Source organism: Onychomys torridus, chromosome 20 (assembly GCF_903995425.1).
Source record: "Onychomys torridus chromosome 20, mOncTor1.1, whole genome shotgun sequence".
Taxonomy (NCBI): Eukaryota; Metazoa; Chordata; class Mammalia; order Rodentia; family Cricetidae; genus Onychomys; species Onychomys torridus.
The window spans coordinates 40,685,193-40,712,892 of record NC_050462.1 but is presented as its reverse complement, the minus strand read 5'-3'; the positions used below and the strand labels follow the sequence as shown (position 1 = coordinate 40,712,892).

Genomic DNA, 27,700 nt, shown 5'->3' with positions numbered 1-27,700 from the left:
TTGCCGGTCAAGATGAACCATCATAGGAGGAGAGGTCTTGAAGGTGTGCTAGCTGGCTCCTTTTCTGTGTTTGTCCATCTTGCCTTTCTCTGTAAAAACATGGACCCAAAATGGGTTCGAGCCTCTAGGTGGATGTTGAAACTGCCATGAGGGACAAGCCAAAGCCCCTGGTTTGGCCTTGAGTATCAGAGATGCCAGAAATAATAGCAGGAACACATTAGAAGTTTATGCTTTCTCCTAAGAGTCTAAAGATTGGCGGCACAGGGCTGATATCCAGAAAACCCTTCGGGAACCAGGCTGCATCTAATCTGTTGTTCAGAGAAACCCAATTGCAGCCTCCGTGGAGCTGCAGATAGTTATGGGAACTCTAGCCTCTGCGTTCCTGGAACCAGAATGGAGAAAGGGAAGAGCAGGCCCCCATCTATCAGGAAGACCTGAGGAACATCCTACATTATGTTTCCATGTGTATCTCCTTAGCCGGAATTCAGAGTGGTCCCTGGGAGCTTCAAGGCCGTACATCTGGAAATTGCAGTCTTTTGCTAGCCAGTGTATTGCTAAGGTGTGTCTGTTTCTTTGTTTTATGGGGATTCTGTTCATTTGGAAGAAAAAGGAAGTTACTCACAGACAGTCATACCTCCCAAAGTGGCTCCTATTTATTGCAGACTTACTGTATATGTGCTTGTTACTGTGCTAGCGTGTTGTGTGAGCTCCACACAGCATCCCCAGAAGGTGGTTCTCTCATTATCCTGACTCTGTAGTTGTGGAACCTAAGGGCAGAGAGAGGCTTGCCCTGGCTTGCATAGTCTCTAGTAAAGTGGGAACTCTGGCTCCGGAGCCTGTGTCCTTGACTGCCACCTTGTTTCTGTGGCTAGAGTCTTAGGGAATCATTCTGCAACCGGATATCTAAATGTAATCATCTCCCTCAAATAAGGATAAATTAAGTAAGTTATCACCTGCCCCTTTGTCCTTTTTTTTTTTAAGAATCAATAGCATTAATGTTGCTTTAGTTAAAAAATGTAAGTGAAAAACTAAACATGTGTCTGGATGGCAAACTGTACCTCTTAGAAAAGTTCATCTAAATAGCGAACAGATGGAACTTAGTGGGCCAGAAAGTAAGTGGGTAATCCAGGCCTCTCAAACTCTGTGTCTGAGTCTTGGCTGCTTACGCACTTCCCGAGTTGAACGCTTGTAATCAAGCTAAACAGCAGAATCAGCAAGGTTGATAGTGGGGTCAGGAAGCCAGGAATAGTGTGTTCAAATAAGACCACGAAGGCTAGCCTGCCCATCAGCACACTTGTGTTGGTATCCCAGCCCCAGCTGCTGCGTGTTGCCATTTGTATAGTCCTGGGAATTAGACAGGGTTCTCCAAAGAAACACAGCCAATGGGGCAGCGAAGATGCACGCGTGCACGTGTGTGTGTGTGTGTGTGTGTGTGTGTGTGTGTGTGTGTGTGTGTCTGTGTGCACGCATGTCTGTGCACACATGCAAAGTAATCTTGAGACAAGGTCTCATGTAGCTCAGGTTGGCTTCAAACTCGTTCTGTGGTAGTGGTTGACCTTGAACACCTAATAGGAAGCAGAAATATAGTCACCATCCAAAGGCTAGGGAAACAGGTGTGTGCCACATGCCCAGCTTAGTTGGCTGTCACAATTGTGGAGAATGAAAGCATCCCAAGATCTTCCTAGGAAACTGGAGACACCAGAGCATCGATGGTATAGTTTCTAGTCTGAGTCCAAAAGCCTGGGAAAACCTGGAGGACTGGCCCTGTAAGGTCCAGTCAGGTTCCAAGCATGAGAGTGGAAGTCCAGTGTCTCAGTCTCAGGCGGTCACACAGCAAGTGGATTGACCGCTGCCCAGAAGTTCTGTTCTGTGCAAGCCATGGATGTGTGTGCAAGACCAGATGTGAGTTGGGAAGGCAGTCTGTTTAACACCGTGCTCTGGCTTAAGTGGTAATTCCATCTAGAAATACCCTCAGACACAGACCTCCAGTGACCTTCAACAAAATAACCAGGCAGCCCATGACCTTGTCAGGTTGGTTGGAGCTTAAAACTAGACACCCTAGCGTCTAGTAAAGCTTCAGAGGGGAGGGATGGGTAGCTATTAAATCACGGCCCTCCCAACATTGCCTCGGTTTCTCATCTGCGGTGGCAATCATAATACCCAACCCTCAGAGTTACTGTAAAGAGGGAGTGTGACAAAGTCTAATTATTCATTCAAGACTTTTTGGCTGTTTCCTGTGCGAGGCACCGTTCCATACGCTGGAGAGAAGCCAGGAATGTGAACAGATCAGGTTCTAGTGAGAAGAAATAAACAGGGAAAGCAGATGAGTGTGTGATACGGTGGGCTGAGGTACTAAGAGGATGAAAGCATTCAGGACGTGGGTAAACACCTGCCCGTTAGTGTCATCTGCGGCATCCTTGTCTTGGGCATCAGGAGGGCACAGGTGGGCATGGATGGTTAACCGGTCCTTGTCCATCTCGTGGATTAGCTGTAGAGATCCCCGGTAATCACAGGTGGTTTTCATATATATTGAGTCTTCCTTATCCACACTGCTTGGGGCCAGGTCAAGTTTTGGAATATTTGCAGAGACTTCAAGTACTTAAGCTCCAAAAATTTCCAAGGTCTAGAATTTTTAAAAATCATCAGGTTAACACTCTAAATTGGGGGGGGGGGGGGGGGGGTGTCAAATTTTAGTGGTTTTGTGTGTGTGTGTGTGTGTGTTTTGTTTTATTTTAGAGTGAATTTTTGTTTAAAAAAAAAACAGGGAGGTAATTTGCTTAAGAAAATGAAATCAATAGTAACAGGACTATGCAAGGGGACTGGGCAAGGGAACCTATGATGCAGAGGTTAGAGGAAACACTGAAAATGAAATTACCATCAATCAACCCAATAAGAGCTTTGTCCTAATACCGAAGCCTCGAGAGGTTACGCTGTATTTTAAATTATATGTTACAAACTCATGGTTTACAATTACTTGCCTCTCCTTAATGTTTCTTTGCCTTCCATAGGCTCTGTGGACTTAGTGTCTGTGTAAACTAATTCTAACAGAGATGAACACAGGTATCGGGATACATACACGTGAAACTGATGGTTCCCTATGTGTAATTGATTCTCCCTCACTTTGTGCATCAGTGGCATGCGAGACTGGCCGTGCTCGAGAAGCCATCCATCCTCAGGTTCTATAAAGTCACAAGAAAGAGAACTGAGAAAATGAGGTGTTACCCACCCCGATGTTCAGGCGGGAACCTCGTGATGCTGACTTCGCATAGCAGCTCCATGACGCAGGCAGACCGAATCTCAGTTTTACAAATAGGGACTGAGCCAGAATAATTAGCTCAGGGTCACACAGACAGTGAATGACTCATCTAAAATCTAATCCCAGCTCTTTCTCCAAAACCCATCAATCCGCACTGGACCTCTGCCGTAGGGAGGATGCCAAGAGAAGCGGAGAAACTGTGTGTGTGTGTGTGTGTGTGTGTGTGTGTGTGTGTGTCTGTCTGTCTGTCTGTCTGTCTGTCTGTCTGTCTGTCTATGTGTATGTGTGTCTGTCTGCCTGTGTGTCTGTGTGTCTGTCTGTCTGTGTATGTGTGTGTGTGTGTGTGTGTGTGTGTGTGTGCCTGTCTGTCTGTGTATGTGTGTGTCTATGTGTGTGCCTGTGTGTATGCATGCATGTGTGTGTGACCTGAAGAACAGAGGAATTCAGAGGTAAAACATATTTTACTTGTAAAACCCTGACAGAGTTTCTGAGACTATTATGTGGGTTACTGAACTGGTGGATCAAATTTCTTTGTCTGTTCAACTTGGGTATTAGGGTGTGTCCATTTAGGGAACCTTGAAAACCTTGTCTTTCATTTAGCTTGAGCACGGTATTGTCCATGCCTTGTGTCGAGTGTGTGTTCAGACAATGGCTATTACTGAGATCCACTGTCTTGATCCATTCACCCATTTCTTCTCTCTGAGTTGAATCCTATTTGTCCAGCAACATAAATGGCAGATAGACCTGTCCTGGACACCATCCCAGAGGCTCTCGGGAACTTACAGGGAGCTGTTAGAGACACTTGTGAGGACAGTGTCCACCCTGGCCTTCACATATGTTTGAAGAACATAGCTCTTAAAAAAACGTTAAAATACAAAGAGCTCACTATTGTTTTATCAGGAATGAGAAAGATGGTGATGTTATTTTGACCCTTCCTTGAAAATTTGGCCTCAGAGAACTGTGGAGGGAAGCCTCCCATTGGTCTTGTGAGCTTACAAAGCTGGAGCCAACAGACTCCTGAAGAAGCATGCCCCAGGCAAGGTTAGAGGTTCCGAAAAAGCCCAAGACTCTGGCCTTATAGCAGATTTTTCTCAGAAAGCCTCAGAGAACTTTTTTGTTCTTTCAATTTTTTTTTTCATGAAGTATTTCTTTTACTTCAAGGCATTTTGCATACTTGGGATATGTTTCTATAATGAAAATGAAAATTCATTCCTTTGAGATGAACTACAAAAAAAAAAAAAAAAAAAAAAAAAGGACTGAGTGCTTGGAGCAAAACCCTGAACAGAGGGAAATAAGGAGGAAGGAACATGTAAAAATCTCCTACACGGAAACCCTCTTTGGAATACCACCTTCCCAGTGAAGCTACCTGGAAAGATCTTTCAAAAGCAGCCTGTCTAGAGATCATGACGGTGAACTCTTTCCATGATATCCCCCTCACTTTGGCTGCTAGCTACTTGGATCCTCTGGCTCTGTCACCAATCCCAGAACTGACTTGGAGGGGATGTTGGCAATTTAACCTGCTTCTTTTCCTACCCAAAGGACTGCAGTTCATAAAGTTAGCATTTCATGGGTAGTTGACGAAAGCCGTTTGGTAACAACTTTACAGAGATATTATGTAGGACACACTCTGCTGGTTAATGATGTTGAGTACTTACTCCCTTAGTTCCTGATTAGAGTTTTTGTTTTATGAATGAGATTTGAAAACTACTTTTGGGGGGCTGGAGAGATGGTTCAGAGGTTAAGAGTACTGACTGCTCTTCCAGAGGTTCTGAGTTCAATTCCCAGCAACCACATGGTGGCTCACAACCATCTGTAAGGAGATCTGGTGCCCTCTTCTGGCCTGCAGGCATACATGCTGTATACATAATAAATAAATAAATCTTTAAAAAAAGAAAGAAAGAAAAGAAAATTACTTTGGGTGAGTCTGAACCACAAACACACAGACACAAATATGACAGTCTAAGTGAGCAGTATCAACTTGTTTCCCCCAAGATTATTTGGGTTGGAAATGAAAAAGTGCATATTTTACTAAAACAGAAATTTAAACACTAAAGGATGTTTTATATTTAGGATATTTGCCAACAACAAAGTATTTTTACCCAACTGTTATATTCTGAAATACAGAATTATGTCTTTTAAATTATTAGAATCTGCTAATGACAGATACCTTAATTGGATTTATTTTTATTGGGTAACTAATCTGTTGTTCTTTGCTTTCCATTGTTCTTCAAGCCTATATATGTATGTCCATTATATATATATATATATATGGCATAAACATAATACTAAATGTACTTAGTACTAACCAGAACATGAGTTGTAGTTATACTTTTCTCTAGGCCACCAGCTCACAAATAACAACACAGAGACTCCTTATTAATTATGAAAGCTTGGCTTTAGCTTTTTCTCAACTAGCTCTTATAACTTAAATAACCTGCTTCTAGTAGTCTACATCCTGCCACATGGCTCCGTTATGTCTCCTCTGTATTACATCTCCAACGTGTTTCAAGCCTTACTGGCATCCCCAGAGTCCTCTCTCTCCCCAGAAGTCCCGCCTGTTCTCTCCTGCCTAGCTATTGGCCATTCAGCTCTTTATTTAACCAATCACAGTGGCACATCTTCACACAGTGTAGACAAATATTCCACAACAAATAATAAACCCTTTCTTTGATCTATTACCTGAAAAATGGGCAAGAAATGATTCTTAGTAGAAAGAAAACAAATAATATCAAAGACATCAGGATCAAAACCAATTGTATCTGGTGATCCATTTCAACCTACCTACGTACATATGATTTCTAACTCACGTGGCATTCTGGATTTAATATGCCATAGGCTGATAGAATTTTCGTACTAAATTGCTCTCTAGAAATGACCAGCTTAATCTCTCGTTTTGGAAGTGGATCACCAAACCCATGGTTATTATTCACTCAAGCCTAAGAACTAATTCGTGACCGGGTTGGAAACAAAACTCAGGGCTTGAATACAGACTAGCACATAGGTTCCTATGAGGTGTGTGCCTGTGCCAGCCCAGGAGAGACTGTGCCAGCCCAGAGGCTTTCAGAGAAGCGGTTATACACAGCACCATTGTAATAACAGGTAACCTTCCTCCTGGCACTGGTCTGTGCCATTTACATAATTAGCTCTTTAAACTCTTCTGGCAGGCAGCCCAGGCAGAGACACAGAAGTACTTTGCCCGAGATGACAGGAGATCTCAGACCAGACTGACTCTGTGCTTTTAGCCCACATCCGGTACCTTTTTATTAGTGATTATACAGTCAAGCACACCATCACAGTTGGCAGCCATATCCATGTGGAGTCAACCAAGCATGGATCAACAATGGTCCAAAACCTGGCACCTCTACCAGACATGAATGGACCTTGTGTTCTCGCCACAGTTCCCTGAGTCACATACTACAGCACCTCTCTCCCCAACATTTGCATTACACTGGATATAATCATCTAGAGATCACTGTAATAATCTAGAGATGATTTTAAGTATATAGGAAGGATATACAAAGATTCTGTGCCAATACCGTGCCCTTTAATGTAAAGGACTTGAGCATCAAGATTTTGAGAGCCATTGTGGAACCTGTCCCCCAGGGATGCTGAAAGACTACCGTTATCCACTAAAAGATGGGTGATACCTACAGACCCCAGCAATACTCACAGCAATGTCTGCAGTGAGAACCGAGAAGAACCGCAGGAAGAAGTCTTCCAAGGACAGTGAGTCTCGGAGTAATGAGGGAGATGAGAGAGAGACAGATAGCCAGTGAGTGGAGCAGCAGGGTCAAAGGGCTGACCTGGGAAGAGCAAAGATCCACTCATGGGTTTCCTCTGGAGTCACATCTGGGCAGATCAGTGACAGCACGGTTTCAAGACAGTTACTAAAAAGGAGACGATAAAACAAAACAAGAGTTAAGGTCCAGGCAAATGCCACACAAGTCCTGAGCGGGGTCCCCTAGCACGACACCAAGCACAGTGGCCTCTGCCTGTAATCCCAGCTCCAAAGAGGAGGAGTCAGAATGCCTTGGGCTTGCTGAACCACCAGAGAGATTGGGAAGACAGCTGGCATAGGACCCTGGCCTCCACACACATGCACTTATACACGTGAGCACACAGACACAAGCAGAATTGAAAAAGAAATAGTTAGATTCCCATCAAAAGCAAGCTGAAAACTCAAAAGGTTTCCTTGCTCAGATTAACAAAGGGCGGTTGCTTTCTTCTTCCCTTTCATCTTCCACACAGACTGAGAAGCGTTCCCTTTGAGACTGTGGGGCTAGGCGTCAGATTCCAGACTATTGTTCATTGAAAGAAAAAGATTCCCTTGTCAAGTTTCCACTTTCAAGTCCCAGTGCTGGGAGTGAGTGAGGCTTTTATGACTTCTAGAGACCAAGTGTTTAGTGTCCTCAGTTAAGTATTTCATCTATAAACCTTTGTCACATTAGATGCCTAATACGCGCGCACACACACACACACACACACACACACACACACACACACACACACACACCAGTGAAGGCCTGAGAGCTATTTCCCTAAAGGGAGCTGTTTAAATGGCAAGTGTCTCTGAGATTCTAGTGTATTTGGTGGCCTTTCATCACGCATTGGCTTTTCCCTTCAACATCTCCAGCTGCTCAGAATGCATTGCTCACCGCCACTCTATAGACTGAACTTGTATTCCAGTGCCTCTGAAAGCTTCCTATGAAAGCCCTTCCCGATGCACACACTTTCTGCATGACTCTATTACTTTGTTCATGGACTTGTAAGGCAAGGATTAAGTCTCTTTGTAGGTCAATTTCTTTGATCTGTAAAACAAAACAGAACAGAACATCAACAACAAAAAGATCTCCTTGCTCCCCAGCCTCTCCCAGATGTGTAGGAATAGACAAGTGAGCATTTGCCTGGCTTGGGGCTCTTGCCATTTTGTCGGCCCTAACAGAACTCTGGCGCCTCAGAAACTCATTTCTCACAGCTTGAGGGCTGAGGACAGTACAAGCTCATGACAGACACAGGTTTCACTGGTGAGTGCCTCCTGGCCTTTGTCTCTAGCTCATAGCACCCCACATTGTCCTCGTGTGGTGGGCAGGGCCAGTCTAAGACCTAGTGTATAGGCAGCAATCCATTTGTGACGGCCCTGATCCCCATGATGTAATCACTCCAGATTGTCCCCCTAATCCCATGACCTTGGGAGGTAGGATTCGAAAATATGGATTTGCATGGAGGCAGACAGTCGGGTCACAGCAGATATGAAAGAAAGGTGAGATGTTTTATTAATTGTAATAGTATTTATTAAGCATCCACTGTGCTGGTTACAATTTCAAGAGCTTTGGGCTACATTTGTTTTGTAACCAGAATAACCTTCTCTCTACTTTATCTTATTCCTGACTTAAGAATGCCAAAACTAAGAGGCAATGCTAAGCTTTGGATTTGACGGCCTGATTCCTGAGCTTAATTATCAAATTCACCCAGAAATAGAATGAACAGTCTTTAAGACAGTGTGCCTGTTTTTATAGAGGATATCTTTGCTGTAAGTATGTGCAGAGAGGCTCTGATTTGTAATGACATAGGACTTAGAGAATGCAATTATTTTCCACTCATCCAAAATCTCAGAGTCCTAAGTGAGTTAAATGGAAGGCACTGAAGGTGCTACTGCCTGAGCTGTAAGAGTGTTACAGGGCTGTCTTTGTTGCATGCGGGTCATATGCACAGACTGACTTAGGGGGCCTCTCAGCAAACATAAAAGACCCAGGAGCAATGGGTGGCTGCACAGTCTTGGTGCCGAACTGGGCTGGTGTGGGATAGTCCTGTGTGTGGTGTTAGGTGCTGGGCTGCATAGATGCCTCCCTTCCAGAGACCTCCTGGAGACACCAACACCTTCGTCTAGAGATAAAGGACAAGTCGGGGAGACATTCCACACAGAAGGGATGTGTGAGCAAAAGCATGTTGCCACAGAAGGGAATTCCATGCCCCTGTGGGATTGTAAGAATGTCGGCCAGTTTGTGATTTTAAAATAAACGTTGAGAAAGCTGGGCTTTTCATGAAAATCTCAAGCCCTGCCTCTTTACCCGTCTACAATGTAATACTTAAGAAGCTAAAAAAGGGAAATAATCTTGAAGAAAGAGTTTCTTAGGTAAAATGGCATTTCATATGAGAAATCTCCAATACTTGTAAAGTAAGTACAGATTTTAGTGTTATTTATTGTACTTATGAAAAACTACCTTATGTGCTAAAAAAATAACAGAAACAAGAATAAAACATCATGTGTTGACATATGCTGCCTGACGTATATCACACGATGAAGTAATGTATTAATAAAGTCGTAGGACAGGGATTCTCTGTGGTACAAAGAAGGGGGCTTGAGCAGTTTCTGCTGAGTACGCATGCTCGTCAGGAGTCCCTTGCAAATGAATAGCACCAATTACCCTTGCCCATGACTCAAAGCCTTAAATTAGAAACCGCCTCTAATAACTATTGAAAGTAGCTCCAGCTCGGATTAAGATTAATAAGTACAGTTTTCTCTTGTTACAAATAGAAACATTTTCTTTTTAATGAGGCTTGAAATAATTTATCCTTTGTAAGCCAAATTACCCGTTTTTCACTTAATGGTTTTATTAAAGTGGCAAAGTCTTATCAATTCATTGTAATTAATATTAACACTTTAAAATTATTGTTCAGTTTAGCATTTTGAACGTGTCGAACAGCCCCTTTTGTTCAAATGTAGCCGTCGAAAACAGAAGCACATCCCATCTCTGTATGTCAGCCCCTCACTGCCAAAGAACTCTGGGCTTTCCTCCCTAATGAGCCCTTGATGATTGATCAATAATCAGTTTGGGAGCTAATTAAAGTCACCAGAATGATAGATATCCCTGAGGAAGGTTCATCAATACAGCAGTGAGCAAGACAGCTTGCAGGGCAGGGGCATTGTTCATTTCTGGATGTGTTCTGTGAAACTAAATAGATGAGTCACAGCATCAAAACCCTCAGAGGGTTCTAAGGAAACCCCGTACCCCCAGCATAGTGTGGTGGTCTCTTCCTGGCTCAAGTCCTCAGAGGCAGAGGCAGAGGCAGGGGGAGAGAGAGTTAATTAGTATATTGTTACACCAGCTTTTCTTTGGGGCTAAAATGTGTCCACCATCAATTCTGACAATGAAAAATAATAACATGTCTTTAGCTACCAGGAAGTATATTATTTATTGTCCTGGTTTGCCTGAGAACATTCCCCTATAGGCTCAGCTGTGTGAACACTTGGTCCCCAATGGGTGTTCTGCTCCAGGAGGTTCAGGAGGTGCAACCTTGTTGGAGGAAGTATGTCCCTGGAGATGAGCTTTAAGAGTTTGAAAATGACACATCACTTCAGTCCCCTTTCCCTGCTTAGTGCCTGTGAGTGAGATGTGACCTGTTGGTTTCTCCTCTGGCTGCCATGCCTGCTGCCTGCTGCCACACTTCCCCTCCGTGATGAGAGCTCTGTCCCCCTGGATGAAACCGTAGCCCAAATCACACCATTTTGTTTGGCATTTTATTACAGCAACTGATTCATGTATGCTCCTCCATACAATGATTGTCACTGTCTGAAATCTTGGCCTCAAACTCAGCAGCGTTTCAGAGTTAGAAAGGCCGAACGAGTTCTGTGGACCACCCCTGTCCTTTGTAAGGGAGGCAGTTATGAGCCAGCACAGCTCTGCAAAACCACGCCCAGGGCACACAATGCACACAAGGAGCAGAGAGCACTCCCACCCTGGAATATCTGAGACTCGTGAAGCCCTTCAGGAACACCCCCTGGCATGGGGGGAAAGGCATCCAGTCTCTAGGAGGGGGAAAAACATACAAGCATGGCCATGATTTTCATACTCAGGGACCCCCTGACTTACAGTGATTTCACTTACAATTTTGTGACTTGAGTATTGTAGGGGTCATTTCTAGCAACATGGGAAGGAGTAGTGAACCAAACTGGCATCAGGCACTCCATCCGGAGGAACCATGTTCTGGTTAGCTTTACTTACCAAGTTAGCACAGTCTAGCATTATCTGAAGGAGATTGAGGAGCTGGCTGAGCGTCTGTGGGGATTGTCTGGATTATTGGCTGATGCAGGAGGGCCCAGCCTACTGTGGACAGCAACATCCCTAGGCAGGTGGTCCTGGGCTGTGTGAGAAAGCAAAGTCAGCATGAACATGTAATCAAGCCGGACAGTGAACCCGCAAAGCAGTGTACCCCACGCTTTCTGCTTCAGGTTCCTGCCTTGTGTTCCTTCCTGCCTTGACTCCCTTCAGTGACAGACTGTGACCTGGAAGTAGATGATTAATAAAACCTTCCTTCCCTTAAATTGATCTTTGGTCCGACTGTCTAATCACAACAGAAGGAAAGCTGGGACAGACAACATCCAATTCTCTGCAATTTATTTTCAACACCTTTTTATACCTTGTTTTGTTTTCTCACCCTGTCGTGTCTTCAAAGCATCCGTCTGTCTGTCCCACAACCCTAAATTATAAAATCAGCTTTGTGTTAGATGATTTTTGCCTCAGGGTAGACTACTGTGCTAACCACCTTTAAGGGAGCCTGATAGAAGTGATGATGTCCACTCAGCCAGGTTTTTTTTAATGCATTTAGACTTAGGATATTTTATTGGCAATGATGCACTTCCTGGGACAGACCCACACTTAGGTTAAGGAGAGTCTACACTATTCCTCAAGGTCATCTCCTCTACCTGTCTAGAGGTCTCTAGGCTTTATCTTATTCTCCTTGCAGTGGTTCTCCACCTTTCTAATGCCTAAACCTCATGTTGTGGTGACCCCCAACCATAGAATTACTTCATTGCTATTTCATAACTGTAAATTTGCTACTGTTCTGAGTCATAGTGTAAGTCTGTGATATGTGACCCCTAAAGGTTGTGACCCACAGACTGAGAACCACTATTAGAAGCTCTACTTACGTACGATTCTTTCTGATAGAGCCTTCTGCCCCAGAAGTGACTTCTTCTTTTTTTGCACTTTATCTTTCTTTAGCAAAGGGTCTGAGGTAGTTTGATTCAACTAGCTTCCTAACTTTGGTACCTCAGGGAGACCTTGTGTGGTCCTCCTCTCTCACAGATGAGGTCTCCCGCAAGAGTCACAAAGGCTGAAGTCTAAGAGCAATTTTGTAGCCTCACAAGTACCAATCCCACAACTACTGTTCCATAGACCAGTTCTTTCCATTAAAAATGCTGCCCTGTGCAATTACTCCGAAAATGAGGTCCTTAACGCTACACTGAACGAAACGTAATTACTCTCATAACTTTTATAAGGCTTGTAGCTCCTTTTGCATGTGGGCTCTCTGTCTTTACCCATATCACGTTTATTCTCTACATCTCCATTAGTTGGCCGTCCCTCACCAGTGGGGTCTAGAGTACGAGACGATGTCATTTGTGTGACTTCTAAGTGTAATTGGATGCTAAATTCAGACTGCCCAGCTGAGGCCATGTCAGTGGAGCTTTGGTGCACGATAAGTTTTCTCTGATAAACCAACCTCACAGACGGTCTTTCATCCTATTGATTGTTCGATGAGATCGTTTCCATTTGTTCATTCATTCGTTCAAAAGAGTAAAATTGCTAAAAAGTTTTTAGCATGCACTTGGTGGAGCTACTTCTCACCCCCCTCCTTTTGCTCCTTTGGAAACAATCACCCCCCTCCCCCAGTTGTGGAGACGTCATGGCATAGTATTAAAATGACTCATCTTGTGGCACTTTCTTCAAACGTCAGCAGCTGGCATCTACCGTGGGCTGTTCTGTCAGCTTTTCTTCACGCTGTTTGTTAGTGAACTCATGCAATCCTCCCACAGCCCCGCTCAGTGAACAAGCAGTATTGCAATTTTATTTAACAGTGCAGACCCTGGGACACAAGTTAGGATATGTAGGGATGAAAAGAAAATCTTTCAACCCTCCCCTCCCTAAAGTTTAATGATCCAGATCTATAAAGCAACCCTAGAGTAAATGATTAGCAGAAAATAAAAACGAAGCATGTAAACTTACTTACATGCGGGCATACAAGAGCCACATGGAGAGTTCAAAGTTGAAACTTGAACAGTATCACCATAGGGGAGGAGGGAGAGAGGGCTGTGTGCAGTTTTGGAGCAGGAGTAAGTAGTTTCTGGAGGAGCTGAATGAGCCTGCAAATAACAGCGTGGGTCAAAGGTCACCTGCGCTCTGGTGTGATGTTTGACTTTCAGTCCACTATTCTGTGTTACAAATTTTATCTTGTTGGTTAATGAAATAACAAGATGAAAGGCAAGTGTGTTCCCTTTTGGTGGGTCTAATCCTGAGATAGAAGACTCCCCAGGAAAGACCATCTGGGCATTTGTTTCTCCAGGTATTTGTTCTCTGTTGGAGATCTAAATGGCATTATTTGGTGTGGCATTTATTCTGAGCAACAGTCTCTTGCTCAAGATCACACAGCACATAAGTACGGAAGCAGGATTTGAACTCAGGCAGTCTATCTTATGAGTCTGAGCTCATAACCCAGTGACTTCTCCTGTAAATTTTACTTAGAAAATACATACTTTTGTAAATCGCTTTTGTTAACCTGGAAAGAGGCATACTACAGACTCATGAAGAGAAGGTGGATTTATGAGAGCTCACCATGACAGTCCTGCTAACCAGTTGTTTGGGACATAGCCACCAGCAACCTGTCTAGCCCTGGTGCCACAAATAATCAAGGGAAAAACAGTCTAGGGCATTGGTCCTCACCCTTCCTAACACTGTGACCCTTTAATACAGTTCCTCATGCCGTGGTGACCCGCAACCATAATGTCATTTTCGTTGCTACTTCCTAACTTTAATTTTGCTACTGTTATGAGTCGTAAAGATCTGTGTTTTCCGATGGTCTTAGCCAACCCCTGTGAAAGGGTTCATTCAACCCCCTGGTAGAGAACCACTGATAAAGTGGGACTTGAATGGGAAGTAGGGATGGAATGAGAGAGCTGTGTTATAGACAGGGACTGACTAGCATTCATGTTGAGGACTGGCTTCTCCGAACTTTATATTCTTTACATACATGAAACATTTTCCTCCCACTTTCCTAAATGGGTTTCCAGAGTTAAATATAAACTAATTAAAAAGGGCCCTGAGAATCCTTCGCCACCTGACTCCTGTTCAGTCAGCCCTGACATCCACACTGCCCACTCACACCTTTGTATGTGGGAGGCTCCTGTTAGCTTTCCAGTGTAAGTCGGCCGGCCTGTGCCTGCCCCATTGGGTCCTCTCTGGCCTCAAGCCTAACACAGCCCTGGAATCTGGGTGACCAATAGCTGTTAGGTGGATGAATATGAGCCAACATCTTCTGACACCCCCTAAAAAAACACCTGGTTTAATGTCCACTTAGTTTTATAGTTAACTATTACCATATGTTGAATGTCGGGGGAAGGGGGTCTAATTGTGGGATATACACTCCGGAGGGGCTGGGAGCTTTTATGAATTCACGTGTTTTGTGAATGCATAGACGTCTATGCAGTCATCTCCTGGAGCTTCCTCGCTGGTGTGTGTGTGAGTTTTGAAGAGGTTTCGGCTGGCCTGGATGTCAGCATGACATGATACGAAACACCTCTGCCGACCTGTTTTTGTGGCGCCTCAAATTTCTCAGCCGCCTCTAAGAGACGGTGGCCTGTGCCTCTCAGCTTTAAAGCTGGGTCACGGGCCAAAGCCTCTACCTCTCTTGCCCTCTCCAGCAGTGGTTCTCGACCTTCCTCATGCTTCAACGCTTCAACATAGTTCCTCATGTTGTGCCGGCCCCCCAACCCATAAGATGATTTGTTGCTACTTCATAACTTTAGTTGTGCTGTCGTAATGTAAATATCTGAGATGCAGGACATCTGACAGGCGACCCCCAAAGGGGTCACAACCCACAAGTTGAGAACCACTGCCTGTAGCAGGAACCTTAAAGAGTCTTGTTAATAAAATCAAACCTGAGGCCAGTTATTGGGGTGAATGCTGGAAGATCAGAGAGACAGAACAAGCCACAGCTTCCTCACCACGCCAGTCCCTCAGCTGATCCTGTTTCCTCAGACTGGAAGCTTCTGTGTTCTCATCCACATGAATCTCAGCTGAACTGCTGCTTGAAAGCCTGAAAGCTTAACCAGCCAAATGCTGCTAGTTTCTGCTCTTCACACCTTATATATCTTTCTCTTTCTGCCGTCACTCCCTGGGATTAAAGGCTGGATTTCTGGGATTAAAGGCATGTGTCACCACGCCTGGCTATTTCTAATGTGGCCTTGAACTCAGAGATCCAAAGGTATTTCTGTCTCTGGAATGCTAGGATTAAAGGCGTGTGCTACCACTGCCTATCCTCATGTTTAATATTGTGGCCTGTTCTCTGACCCCAGTTAAGTTTATTAGCCTGCACAATATATTGAGGAACACAATACCACCAGAACTACACCTTGTCTTGGAAATTGTGAGGAAGGAGGGCTACCCACACTGCTCTGTGCTCTGTGCATTCTACCACTTAAGGATAGAATGGATGAACATTAGGGTGGACTAGGATCGGATAGAATTTAATGAAGGGTGAACAGGGCTCCAGGATCTTGACAAACCTGCCTAGCTGAGCAGTGGCAGCATTGGAACCCAGGCCCAGGTCGGCCTGGCCCCCAAAGCTGTCTTCTTGCCGAGGTTGGCCTCATTTACCAAAGAGCAAGAAGACTAGAGAGAGCAGGAGAGAGGATCATAACGCACAGTGGCCCAAGTGTCCTTGAGAAGGAGCTGCTGTCACCCTGGTTTCCAGTAAGTCTTTGCCATCATCAGGGCTGGGTGGAGGTCCCAATAGGGGAGGATGAAGCTCCCTGAGCCCCTGGAGGGCCCAGGCTTCCCACACTGTGGTTTCTGGTATGGCAGAAGGCCGTCCATCCTTCACTTTGAACCTTCATGCTCCCTGGGAAACAGCAGTGATGGGCTTCCAAAGCTGTGGTCCCACCCTGGTGGTGAGATAAGATGATGCCTTGTAGAAACTCAGTTATAATTGGAGCCGTGTGTGTGTGTGTGTGTGTGTGTGTGTGTGTGTGTGTGTGTGTATGCATGAGTGTGTGAATGTATATATGAGTGTTGTGTGTGTATAAGCAAATATGTGAGTGTGTATGAGTATGTGTGCATGTGTGTATTACATGTGAGTGTGTATGCAAATATGTATGTGTAAGTGTGTGTAAGTGTGTGTGTGTGTGTGTGTATTGACTGTGGGTCAGTGAGTGTGTGTGTGTGTGTGTGTGTGTGTGAATATGTATATGTCAGTGAGTGAGTGTGTATGAGTGTGTGTGCATGCATGAATATGTTGCGTGTGAATGTGTATGTGTGGTGTGGGTGAGAGTGTATGAGCGTGTGTGTGTGTGTGTGTGTGTGTGTGTGTGTGTGCTTTTTTTTAAAAAAAAAAAAAAAAGGCTTCTACCTTAAGCAGTAGACAAGGAATGCTGAAACACATTTCTCAGAACTTTTAGTGACTGATGGGTAGTAAAGCAGCCGGCTGTGGAGTTAGGAAATACTGTCAGGAACATACCTGACGTCATCCTCTTCCCCTGCCAAGCCAGTACACATTTTATTCGGAGGGGCCCCAAATTCCCATACTAACTCTTTGTGGTGGCTTAAATGTCCCCATAGGTGCAGGCCTGTAAACACCTGGTCCCCAGTTGGTGGCTTTATTTGGAGAGTTGATGGGGAGGTGCTCCCTTGCCGGAGGAAGTACAATACTGGGGGTCAGCTTTGGGGGTCCAAAGATCACCTCCAGTTCATGCACATGAGCTGCCTCACCCTATCCACACCTCCCCGCTCTGATTTGTGCTTGAGGTTAAAGATGTGACCCCTAAGACCCCTGTCCCTGCCACCATGCATGCTTGGCTTGCTGGTGTGTCTCCCCCACCCCGTGCCCCGCCCCATACCATCGTAGACTCTCACCTCTCTGGAACCCTGAGCAAAATTAAACCCTCTTTCCCATAATGCACCTTGGATCATGGTGTTTTATCACAGCCACGGAAAAGTAACTAACACTGTGTTTCACAATGGTTTTGAACTATTTGTCCTAACCCTGGTCTAATCGCAGGTGTTTAATAGTGTGCTAATTTGGATGCCAAGGATGAAAAAAAGATGCAGGCATATCGGAGGCATTTAGTGAGTGTTTGTTAAATGTAAGACCAAGCTGTGAAATGAGCTCCCACCCTCCACTGTTTCTCATCCAATCTCTCCATCATCTGTGTTGTGTCTGAGGTAGAGTTAAGGATCTGAAGGCACACAGGGTTCTCTTGTTGGTGTCCTACCTGATTCTGCAAGATCAGCCTAGATACTTGATGGCACACAGAACTCTAATGCATGGCTGACAGCGTGAATGCCATCAATATGGAAGTCAAGGTAGTTAAAAGAAAAGGGGGTTTCCACCCATAGAACAGGTAACAGGATTTAAGCTCGCCTCCGAGGATGGGTTGAAATATTAGCAGGAGGAAAACAAGTATACCTCTCAAAGAGTGACTAAGAATTAGCAAAGCGCTCAGAACCGTGTCTAGGAGGTAGCAAGGATTTTATAGTGCTAAATACGTATGCGTGTGTGCACCTATCAGAATTGATGGTGTTTACATTGTAAATAGAGACATACACATATATACTCAGTAAAGTTTAGTGATTGTGGAATCTGCAATAACTTTGTAAGTTGAGTGGGAGGGTATTTAATAGTCTCCACCCTGAGTAACTGGTGAGCCAGAAATCAGAAAGTAGAAACGATAACTTGAACCCACTGACATTCCCTGGCATACACATCGCTTCAGATGTGTGATAACTTCTTATATAGAAGATTGAAATATAGCACAGATATTTTAATAATTATGATTTAAAATACAAAGCTGGTGTCAGTTACATGGCATAGGCCTTTCAATAAGAAAAAAATCAACAGTATCTATGCAAAGGTTCTGATGTAAAATTTCCCAGGCTCACAAAAATACATGTAACATGGGCCTGGGGAGATGGCTCAGTGGCTAAGGCCTAAGGAAAAACCCGCAGAACTCAAGTAAAAGCTCAAGTGTGATCACACATGTACTTGTAACCCCAGCACCGTGGGAGAATGGGGACAGAAGGGTCACTGAGACTTGCTGCCTTCTGGTCCAATTCCCTGTCTCAAGGAAATGAGGTGAGAAGTAATAGAACATGCTGTGTGCATTCTTCTGGTCTCCACAAGTGCACCTGCACATGCCGTGCACAACTCACACATGGCGGACATACACTGACACACAAAAACATAGAAACAAAAATCAGTTCTCAGTCAGGATAGCCTTCTACTGGACTATATTTTTTCTGTAGTTTGGGAATGGTAATTGAGGATACTGATTGGAGAATTGTGCATGAACTTTTAGTAGAAAAGCATTCAAGTAGGAAAATGTGCTCTGAGACTCCATTTAAATAGGCATATGACCACTGGGTCATTTGGTATGCAGAGGATATGTTTGCAGTAGCAGAAGGAAAAGCCGATGTTTTCCTTGCAGAACCTATTGCAATTGCACCTCAAAAATATAAAAGTTCTTTTTTCTCTCTGAAGGACAGGAGGGCTCCAGGCTGTTTTATTTTAACTACAGACACATTTGACTTCTGTCCACTTGCATTTTGAACCATGAAATTTGTGCTTTGTGTTCATTATCCGCAATTAGAATTCTCAAAGGGCTTTGGGGATATTTTTTTCCTCATCTTTTTTAAAAATTCATTCCCCCTAACACCTAACACTTAAGAGTGGCAATCCTGAGTCAAACTGGAAAACTTAAACAAAGAAAGTTGTTTATTGAACTAAGTAAAGTAACCCTGAGCTATCATACTCAACCTCCATTACGGTGAGACACCCGCCCCCATTCATGCTAATCACATGATAGTTCAGATCGAGTGTGCCCCTTTTAACACACACCATGCTAGAAGTAGGCTTAATCTACTGTCTTGTGCACTAGGCTCATTTTGTGTAAATGAAACGTGCTTAATCTAGCCCCCAGTAGCCAAGTAACACAAGACATATAAAGACGGGTCTCTTTCTTAGTGGCGCATTAAAAAGAAATTCTCAGATGCCTAGCGCTGCCCTGAGTTGCCTTTTCATCCAGCTGGGGTGGATGTTGTTATTTCTAACTTGGTATTAACCGGAAAAGTAGAGAGCTAAGCAGTTTCTGAGAGTGGAGTATGTGTCCATGTGTGGAATTATTATTTTTTTCCCCTGTCATTTTAAGATGTAAGTGGCACCTGGGCCTACATGGTATGTGGCTTTGCTCCAGGCAGGGAGTATAAACAGAGCCCAGCCTTGAAATGCAAGGTGTATAGTAGATTCATTGACTTTGCTGTTTGCCCAGCTGCAGGGTAACTCCCTGCTCATTCCCCAGCTGCCCAGCTGCTGTTTTCCTTGAGTTTAAACTTAGAGTGGCCAACCAGACTTCCTCCAGGTCCAGTGCCGACTGAAAACACAACTTTCCAATGGCACATGGTTCCACGGAAGCCGCCACTGCTCAGTAGTTAAGCTTTCCTTGGTACCAACTTTGCACAGTTAAAGAGCTAATCACAGTTGACGAGACTCTCCAGCAGCCCCAGGCTTTACTCTTCTGAATGGTCATCCAGAGAGTGCGCTGTGGGACCTCAATGAAGTGTTCGCATCCTACCTTTCCTGCTAGCCTAGAGAAATAGGAGCTTAAATGAGTTCATTTATTTTAATGATACATCCAAGTTCCAGTCGATTTTAAAACTCATCTTTCCAAATGAGGAAAGGAGCGTTTATTACTTTAAAGTATTACTTTTGCCTCAACGTCTTAACGACAACACTTGAGTTCCGAAATTGAATCTGGATAACTTTGTTATCCAGATTGTGAGGGAAAGAAAATCTGCCTTCTGTACATGCAGACATTCTGGGTTGCATTGGAGCGTCACGCCTACGTGTTTCTCTTGGCAAATATAATTGTACACAAAGTACAAGCCTTCGGAGTTTTGCCAGATACCTAACCCTGCGTATAGCACTAAAATTATATGGGGAAAGTGACATTTTCAGGGAAATTTTCTTAGAACTTGACTGCTGCCATTCTTGAACAGGTAAGAGTGTGGAGATTATAAATAGATATTATGAGAAGAGTGAACGAACGCCAAGACTTGAGAGATAGCTCAGCAGTCGGAAGCGCTTCCAGCTCTTGCCAAGGACCCGAGTTCAGTTCTCTGCACCCATGAAAGATCACTTACACCTGCTCAGAACCCCAGCTCCAGGGCGAGCCAATGTCTCTAGCCTCCGGGACAGCCGCACAGACACAACACATAGTAGTATTTTTTTAAATTTAATTTAAAGAGTAACACATACCTTTATTATCCAGGAAGATATTTGTTAAATATCTGGGCTATTTGGAGTACTTTGAGAGATTATTGATCAGCTTGGTTTTATTTTTTTAATTAAAGAGTATAAACTTAGCAATGTGTTTCAAGGTCCCACAAAGATATGCACATGTTTTTTCTAACACTACAGTTTTTCCTTAGGAAAATTGCCCTAGGCGCGCGCACGCACACACACACACACACACACACACACACACACACACACACACGCACGCACCCATTCTAGCAAATACTACACCACAAAATATTTATTCTAAAACACATTAAAATTATATATATTGGTTGATCCCAAATTTCAACTGGAGAAATAATATGTGGTATTTTAAAATGAAGGATATGTAGAAAGGAAAAAGACTTGACTATATGCCAGATCTTTCCAGTGTTATTATTGATTTCTGTTTGTTTTGTAATTTCCTTTTTGTATCATTTATTTTTCTAGGGTGATTATAAAATATTACTTTGTAATTAGAAAAACCATCTTTATACTAAACATATCTATGTATGAGCCTTAATATTTATGTCGGTATTTTGACAAATAGATTTTGTTCAGTAAAAGTCCAGTAAAATATTGTACTAATGTGGAATTCCAGTTAGACTCAAAGTTACCCGTGAATAGATAGCTTATGCTGCCAATTCATAATGAAGAGGAGATTTGGGGGAGCATACTTTTGCATGGAAGAAAACTTTGCGTACATTGAAAAGCTCACATGAGCCCCAGCAAATCATTTTTTTCATCAGAGACTGTGCCCTGAGCTCCTCTTCCGGCAGGTGAATTTGCATATCTGTTTGGTTCCTACAGAATTCATCTGTTTGACTAACAGTCTGGCTGCCCCACACCAGTTGGAAGGTGGTATTTTGAACATACACACCTTATTAATGGTCCCCGTTCACTCTGAAAGCTTCAGGCAGACATCTTCTCACAATCCGGGTCACTTTCTCACCTCACAGGTGATGAAAACGTACCACATGTACCACGCCGAGAGCATCAGCGCAGAGAGCAAGCTGAAAGAAGCCGAGAAGCAAGAGGAGAAGCAGATCGGGAGGTCGGGCGACCCTGTCTTCCATATCAGGCTAGAAGAGAAGCACCAGAGGCGCAGCTCTGTGAAGAAAATCGAAAAAATGAAGGAAAAGGTAGGTTTGGAAATACATTGCAGAGCCCTGGGCTTCTCAACGGAGGAGAGACAAGGCAGTCCTAAAAAGCCCTGATCCACCAGCAATAGTCACACATGGTAAATTACTATGAAAAGACATGCATTTCCTCCCGGGGGAGCGAAGGATGTGAAGACACATGAAATTATGTCATAACAGCTGGACATCATTCCGTGGTGAATGCCAAGTATTCAGGACAGATCTGGAGAACTGAAATATTAACAAAGGGAGTTCGGTGGAAATGGGCCCGGAGCCTAAATGCATTGTTGTTATTCCCAGAGCCGGGGAAACTTTAGTTTGTTATTTAAATCACATTCAAAATGTACTTTCCACAAAGGACCCGGAGGATCATTTTTATATATGGAAGAAATTGCTTAGATTAATGAAAACCTGCGTGTGTTTGTCTTATTAAAATGACTTCACTTCCATTTCTGATCCCTGTGTCTTCTTCCTTACCAGAGGCAAGCAAAATACTCAGAAAATAAGCTGAAATCGATTAAAGCGCGGAACGAGTATCTCCTAACACTTGAAGCAACCAATGCCTCGGTGTTCAAGTACTACATTCACGACCTTTCCGACCTAATCGACGTAAGTACTTGAAGGTTTATATACAGCGACTGTCGTTCATTAATGAGGGCAAAATGCCATTGTTTATTGGAATAATGCATTTTTATGTCGTGCTCAGAAAAAAACAAAACTCCAAGCTAACCACGTGTGATACCTTGACAGGATCAGCTGTGAGATGCATGTGATAAAGCATAATTGCAAAAAAAGCCAGTGAGAGCCAATTGTTGTCCCGATGGTCTCAGCCAAAAAGGATAGAATACAGTTTTCAAACTATGCCATAACACCGCTCTAACTGTTGGTATCGGCTCAAACCAACTTCCTGTGGCTGGGGCTATTGCTCATGGATAGACAGCTGACTACAACCCAGTCCCTTGATGCATACACACATAAGTATATGCCTATATAAATAAATATAAGTCCATGCAATGCATATATAAACACATGCAAGGTCTCCTGGCCTTGCACATGTTATACACCCATGAACTAAGTGCTGAGTGCTTAGTCAGTTGTGCTAAGTGCTTAGTGTACAGCAAATAGTGCTGATTGGGACTAAAGAGCTCTATATAACCTCCCTCAAACATTATTCTTGACACTGGGAATTCATCAGTGACAAAAAGAAGTCCTTATCATTGTGCTCTTTACATTATGTGTTGAGAGACAAACTATAAATGTGTGTGTGTGTGTGTGTGTGTGTGTGTGTGTGTGTGTGTGTATGATGTGTGCATGGTATGTGTACATACTTAAAGTACTGATGGTACCATAAAGAAATATAAGATAGCCAAGCATAGTGGTGCACACCTTTAGTCCCAGTACTAGGGAGGCAGAGGCAGGTGAATCTCTGTGAATTCGAGGCCAGTTTTGTCTACACAGTGAGTTCCAGGCCAGTCAGGGTGACATAGTGAGACCCTGTCTCAAATCAACCAAGCAGAAAGAAATGTAAGATACTGCCACGAGCGCTTTTTTTTTTTTTGCTGGGAAACGGCCTGATATTTGAGGCAAGAAGTAAGCTGAGAGCCTCACAGCACCCGATCCGAGGACGGAATCCCTCCCACAGAAGCACTGGCTGGGGAAAGCTACAGAGGCCGAAGTCTGTGCTGGAGACAGATGTGCCGCTCTCTGCAAGCACAAGGTGCTCATGGGATACTGAAAGTGGACGATCTAGTTGGAGCAGAGTGGGTGAAAAATGAAGTGTTTGGAGATGAGGGCCACGTGAGACTGATCACAGTCATTGAGACAGCGAAGGGTCTGGACTCGGTGCTCAGGGTGAGAAGAAGCCTGGGTTTGAAGAGAGAAAGGACTTCATCTTCGCCCAGTGTGTATTTTGAAGGCTGGAAACTTCAAGGGAAGAAGACCAAGGGCTTGACTGTTTCAACATCAGGGAACAACAGCACTGTTAGAAAGGATTAGCAGGACTGGGAGGTGTGGCCTTCTTGGAGGAAGTGTGTCCCTGGGGGTGGGCTTTGAGGTTTCAAAAAGCCCATGGCAGCCGGGTGGTGGTGGCGCATGCCTTTAATCCCAGCACCTGGGAGGCAGAGCCAGGCGGATCTCTGTGAGTTCAAGGCCAGCCTGGTCTATGGAGTGAGATCCAGGAAAGGCGCAAAGCTACACAGAGAAACTCCGTCTAGAAAACAAACAAACAAACAAACAAAACGCCCATATCAGTCCCAGGTTCTGTCCTTCAGCTTGCAGATCTGCAGATCAGGATATAGCTCTTTCTCTTATAAGAGTTGCCTTGGTCATGGTGTCTCTTCACAGCTACAGAACAGTGGTGGAAACAGCTAGCCAGCAGGGATCTTCCTCCCCAGTGCTTGGATTTCAGGCATATGCTGCTGTGTCTGTCCTTTTTGTGTGGGTTCTGGAGACCCAAACTCTGGTCTTCATGCCTGAGCAGCAATCACTTTACCTAATGAGCAAACCCCAGACTTAGATGTTTTCAACCTCCAGATCTAATTGACGCTGTTCTAAATAGATGACAGTTGAATGCGCCAAATGATTTTCCGTTTTTTTTTTTTCCCAAAAGTTAGGCTTCTAAAGATCGACCTGAAATTTAAAAATGTGAACAACTCCCAAAAGGCATGACTTAAACGTGAAGTTTGAAAGAAATGACATGAAATCGGTTTGCAGTCAGAATCTGCTGAAACCGAACACTCTTAAGATGAAGGAAAATAATTTTTCCATGCCTTGATTCACTCTTTTAAGGCAGTGTGAATGTGGACATTCTAAAATGGCTGCTTATTTTGTAGGATCCCATTTTGCATATATAGTAGTGATCCTAAAAACCATTAGCTTGACCCTTCCTGGCGGAAAACAAGCTGCTTGATTATTATGCAAAGGTTCCTTGAATCCTTTCTGCTGTGTGAGTTTATTGAATAATGTACATTTCATTCTGAGCTAACTGATATTCATGGGAGACTTGCTCTGTCTCGGACAAGAAGTCAAAATGGCGTCTTTAATGCACAGCTGAAATGACGTGGAGGTCAGAAAATGCATCTCTATAAGTCACAGCATCATAAAGTCAGAGAACTGAAGGGGAGACCTCTTGATAAAAATCTTCAGTTCGAGCCAGGCGGTGGTGGCACACACCTTTAATCCCAGCACTCGGGAGGCAGAGGCAGGTGGAGCTCTGTGAGTTCGAGGCCAGCCTAATCTACAAAGCAAGTTCCAGGAAAGGCGCAAAGCTACACAGAGAAACCCTGTCTCAAAAAAAAAAAATTCAGTTCGTCCATCTCTTCTCACACCCATATCCAACAAATTGCTGTGATGGATGATCATAAATAGGTCTATTCATAAGACAAAAAGTCAAGGATTTTCCATAGAATATGTACTTTAAATTATTTTATTAGTACAGGACCAGCACACTATGGGAAATTTAAAATGTTTCCAGCTGTGATGAAAGCTCATACACCTGAGATTATCAGTGATAAAACTCAGATTTAGAGGTGGCGCACGCCTTTAAACCCAGCACTTGCGAGGCAGAGCCAGGTGGAGCTCTGTGAGTTCGAGGCCAGCCTGGGCTACAGAGCAAGATATCCAGGACAGGCACCAAAATGACACAGAGAAACCATGTTTCGGGCAAAAAAAAAAAAAAAAAAAAAAAAACTCAGACTTACTGAACCCGCCTCTACACACACACACACACACACACACACACACACACACACACACTAGACAAGGAAGATGTGGAGTCATTTTTTACATACACTGTTTAACCTTTTTTTCCCCCGTTAGTGCCCTTGAAGGGTGCATTCCCATTTCTCACCTCAAATTGTGTTTCACAGCCGCTGTGTCTAGATCACACCAAACTGAGGATGGTGCAGGACACTTCCCCAGGCCACATGTCCATTAAGTCTTTTCTGGACAAAACCCTTGTTGAAGAGACAGCTACTCCTCAGAATACCCAGCTTCTGGATTTGTCTGATCACATCTCTGTTGAGGGCTTTGCTGTGTTTCTCTACCCACTATATTTTCTACAAAATGAACTTTAGAGGAAGGCTCCATGAACTCAAGCTGGCCACTCCACAGTAGGCTACATCATAAATGATGCAACCACACCTTATGTAACGGCTGCGGTTTAACTCCCCGAGAGCAATGCTAACATCAGCTTAGCGTGATGTGACTCTGATTCCCCCGTCACGGTGTTAAGTGGTTTCCCTTATAACAGATAAAAATATGCCGAAGTCTCTTAAGTCTGGAGTTTGCTGAAATGTAGTGTTTTGGAACTTGGCAACAACACCTGAGCTATAATTTACTTCTGGTTAGCAAAACTTGTCCTTAGGTTGTAAATTAAAAGAAAATCAAGGTGATTTGTTTGTTTTTCAATATAATTGAAGCACAAGATTAATCAATTTGTGGTATATACCAGTGATGCCCTAACTAATTCAGTATCCTCCTTTTAACTACTAAGGCTGAAAAATTTAACAGTTAATTCAACACTTTCATGGACCTGTTCAAATCGTTTTTTATTTATTGGGAGATTTGAGGATACTTAAAATTTTTTTAACAATGCTAATTTTTCTGTTTTGAGTGAGTAGTGCCTTTACTTATCAATATTGGAATTGGTAAGTTTGATCTTTCTCTTTTAGAAATGCTTTAACAGAATGGAAAAATCCAATGCTCAAAATCAAAGCGGCTCTTAGAGCTTTACTAGGGTTTCAGTCAGTGTTAAGGCCTTGATTGTGCTTTTTGAGATCAACGGATTCATGTTAAGATGATTTTTGTCACTGAGCACATGACTTTAATAAGTATTGGAGGTAAATCTTAGTGTAAATTTAAAGTATTAAATATTATAACTCAACTTTTTGGTACGAAAGCTAGTGTGATGAAGAATATGATAGCCTGGCTACTATCCAAGCATCTGGTTTTGGTTGTTGCTGTTGTTTGGGGTTTTTGGGGGGGATTTGAAAATATGTGAATGCTAAGTACAAACAAAGAGGAGACATCTCTGGCCCCGGGCACACTCTGAAGTGGTGTGTGGACAAAGCAAGTGTGAGCTTTATGGGTGATAATGTCAGCTCTTCACAGAGCAGCAGCCATGCAAAAGGAAGGACACAGTCACTTCGTTTTTGCTTGGAACATGTTTAGTTTTCTACAGCATGCACATGTTTCTATCCTTGTCCGGGGAAAGGCAGAGGCGGGGTGGTGAGTAGGAGGAACAGTGTCGGAAACTCCCGAGACAGCAGCAATCCCTTGTTTTAGATTTTTTTATTTTACGTGTATGACTGTTTGGCCTGCATGGATGTATGTACACCACATGCATGCCAGGTGCCCACGAAAGTCAGAAGAAGGTGCTATATCCCCTGGGGCTAGAGCATGGGATGGTTGTGACCACCACGTGGGAGCTTGGAATTGAACCCAGGTCTTTGGCAAGAACAAGCGCTCTGTGAGTGTGTGTGTGTGTGTGTGTGTGTGTGTGTGTGTGTGTGTGTGTGTGTTCATGTGTGTTCATTGGTGTTTTGCCTACATGTATGTCTGTATGAGGTATCAGAAGCCCTGGAACTGGAGTTATAAACAGTGAGTTGTCATGTGGGTGCTAGGAATTGATCCCAGGTCCTCGAGACCAGTGGCCCCTCAACCACTGAGCCATCTCTCCAGCCCCCACCCCCACCCCATACATGTATGTTATGGCAAAATAAAGTGATTGTCTTAGAAAATGAAGGCATATATACATGGATATTTTGTTTTCACAATGGACAGGTTTCATGTCCTTGATCATTGCTATCTCCAATATTAAAGGCAAAAGACCCTCCAGTTTATTCTGGGGAAAAAAATAAATCAAGTTCTTTTATAACCAGAAGACAACTCCTGCATGGCCACATTTGTCCTTGAGTGCCAAGTTCCTAGCCATGTCCTTGCTAAAAGATGTCTGTTTTGTGTGTTTGTGTGTACATGTGTGTGC

At 43.7% G+C, this 27,700-nt stretch overlaps 1 protein-coding gene across 3 annotated transcripts in view; it reads left to right on the top strand.

Moving 5' to 3' along the window:
* Srgap1 (SLIT-ROBO Rho GTPase activating protein 1) overlaps positions 1–27,700 on the top strand; it is a 270,798-nt gene that overhangs the window by 168,793 nt on the left and 74,305 nt on the right. For all 3 annotated transcript variants that reach the window (XM_036169672.1, XM_036169674.1, XM_036169673.1), the window contains exons 5-6: positions 21,538–21,720; positions 22,198–22,326. In XM_036169672.1, the coding sequence (XP_036025565.1) occupies positions 21,538–21,720; positions 22,198–22,326 (312 nt within the window). The remainder of the gene's footprint in view (positions 1–21,537; positions 21,721–22,197; positions 22,327–27,700) is intronic.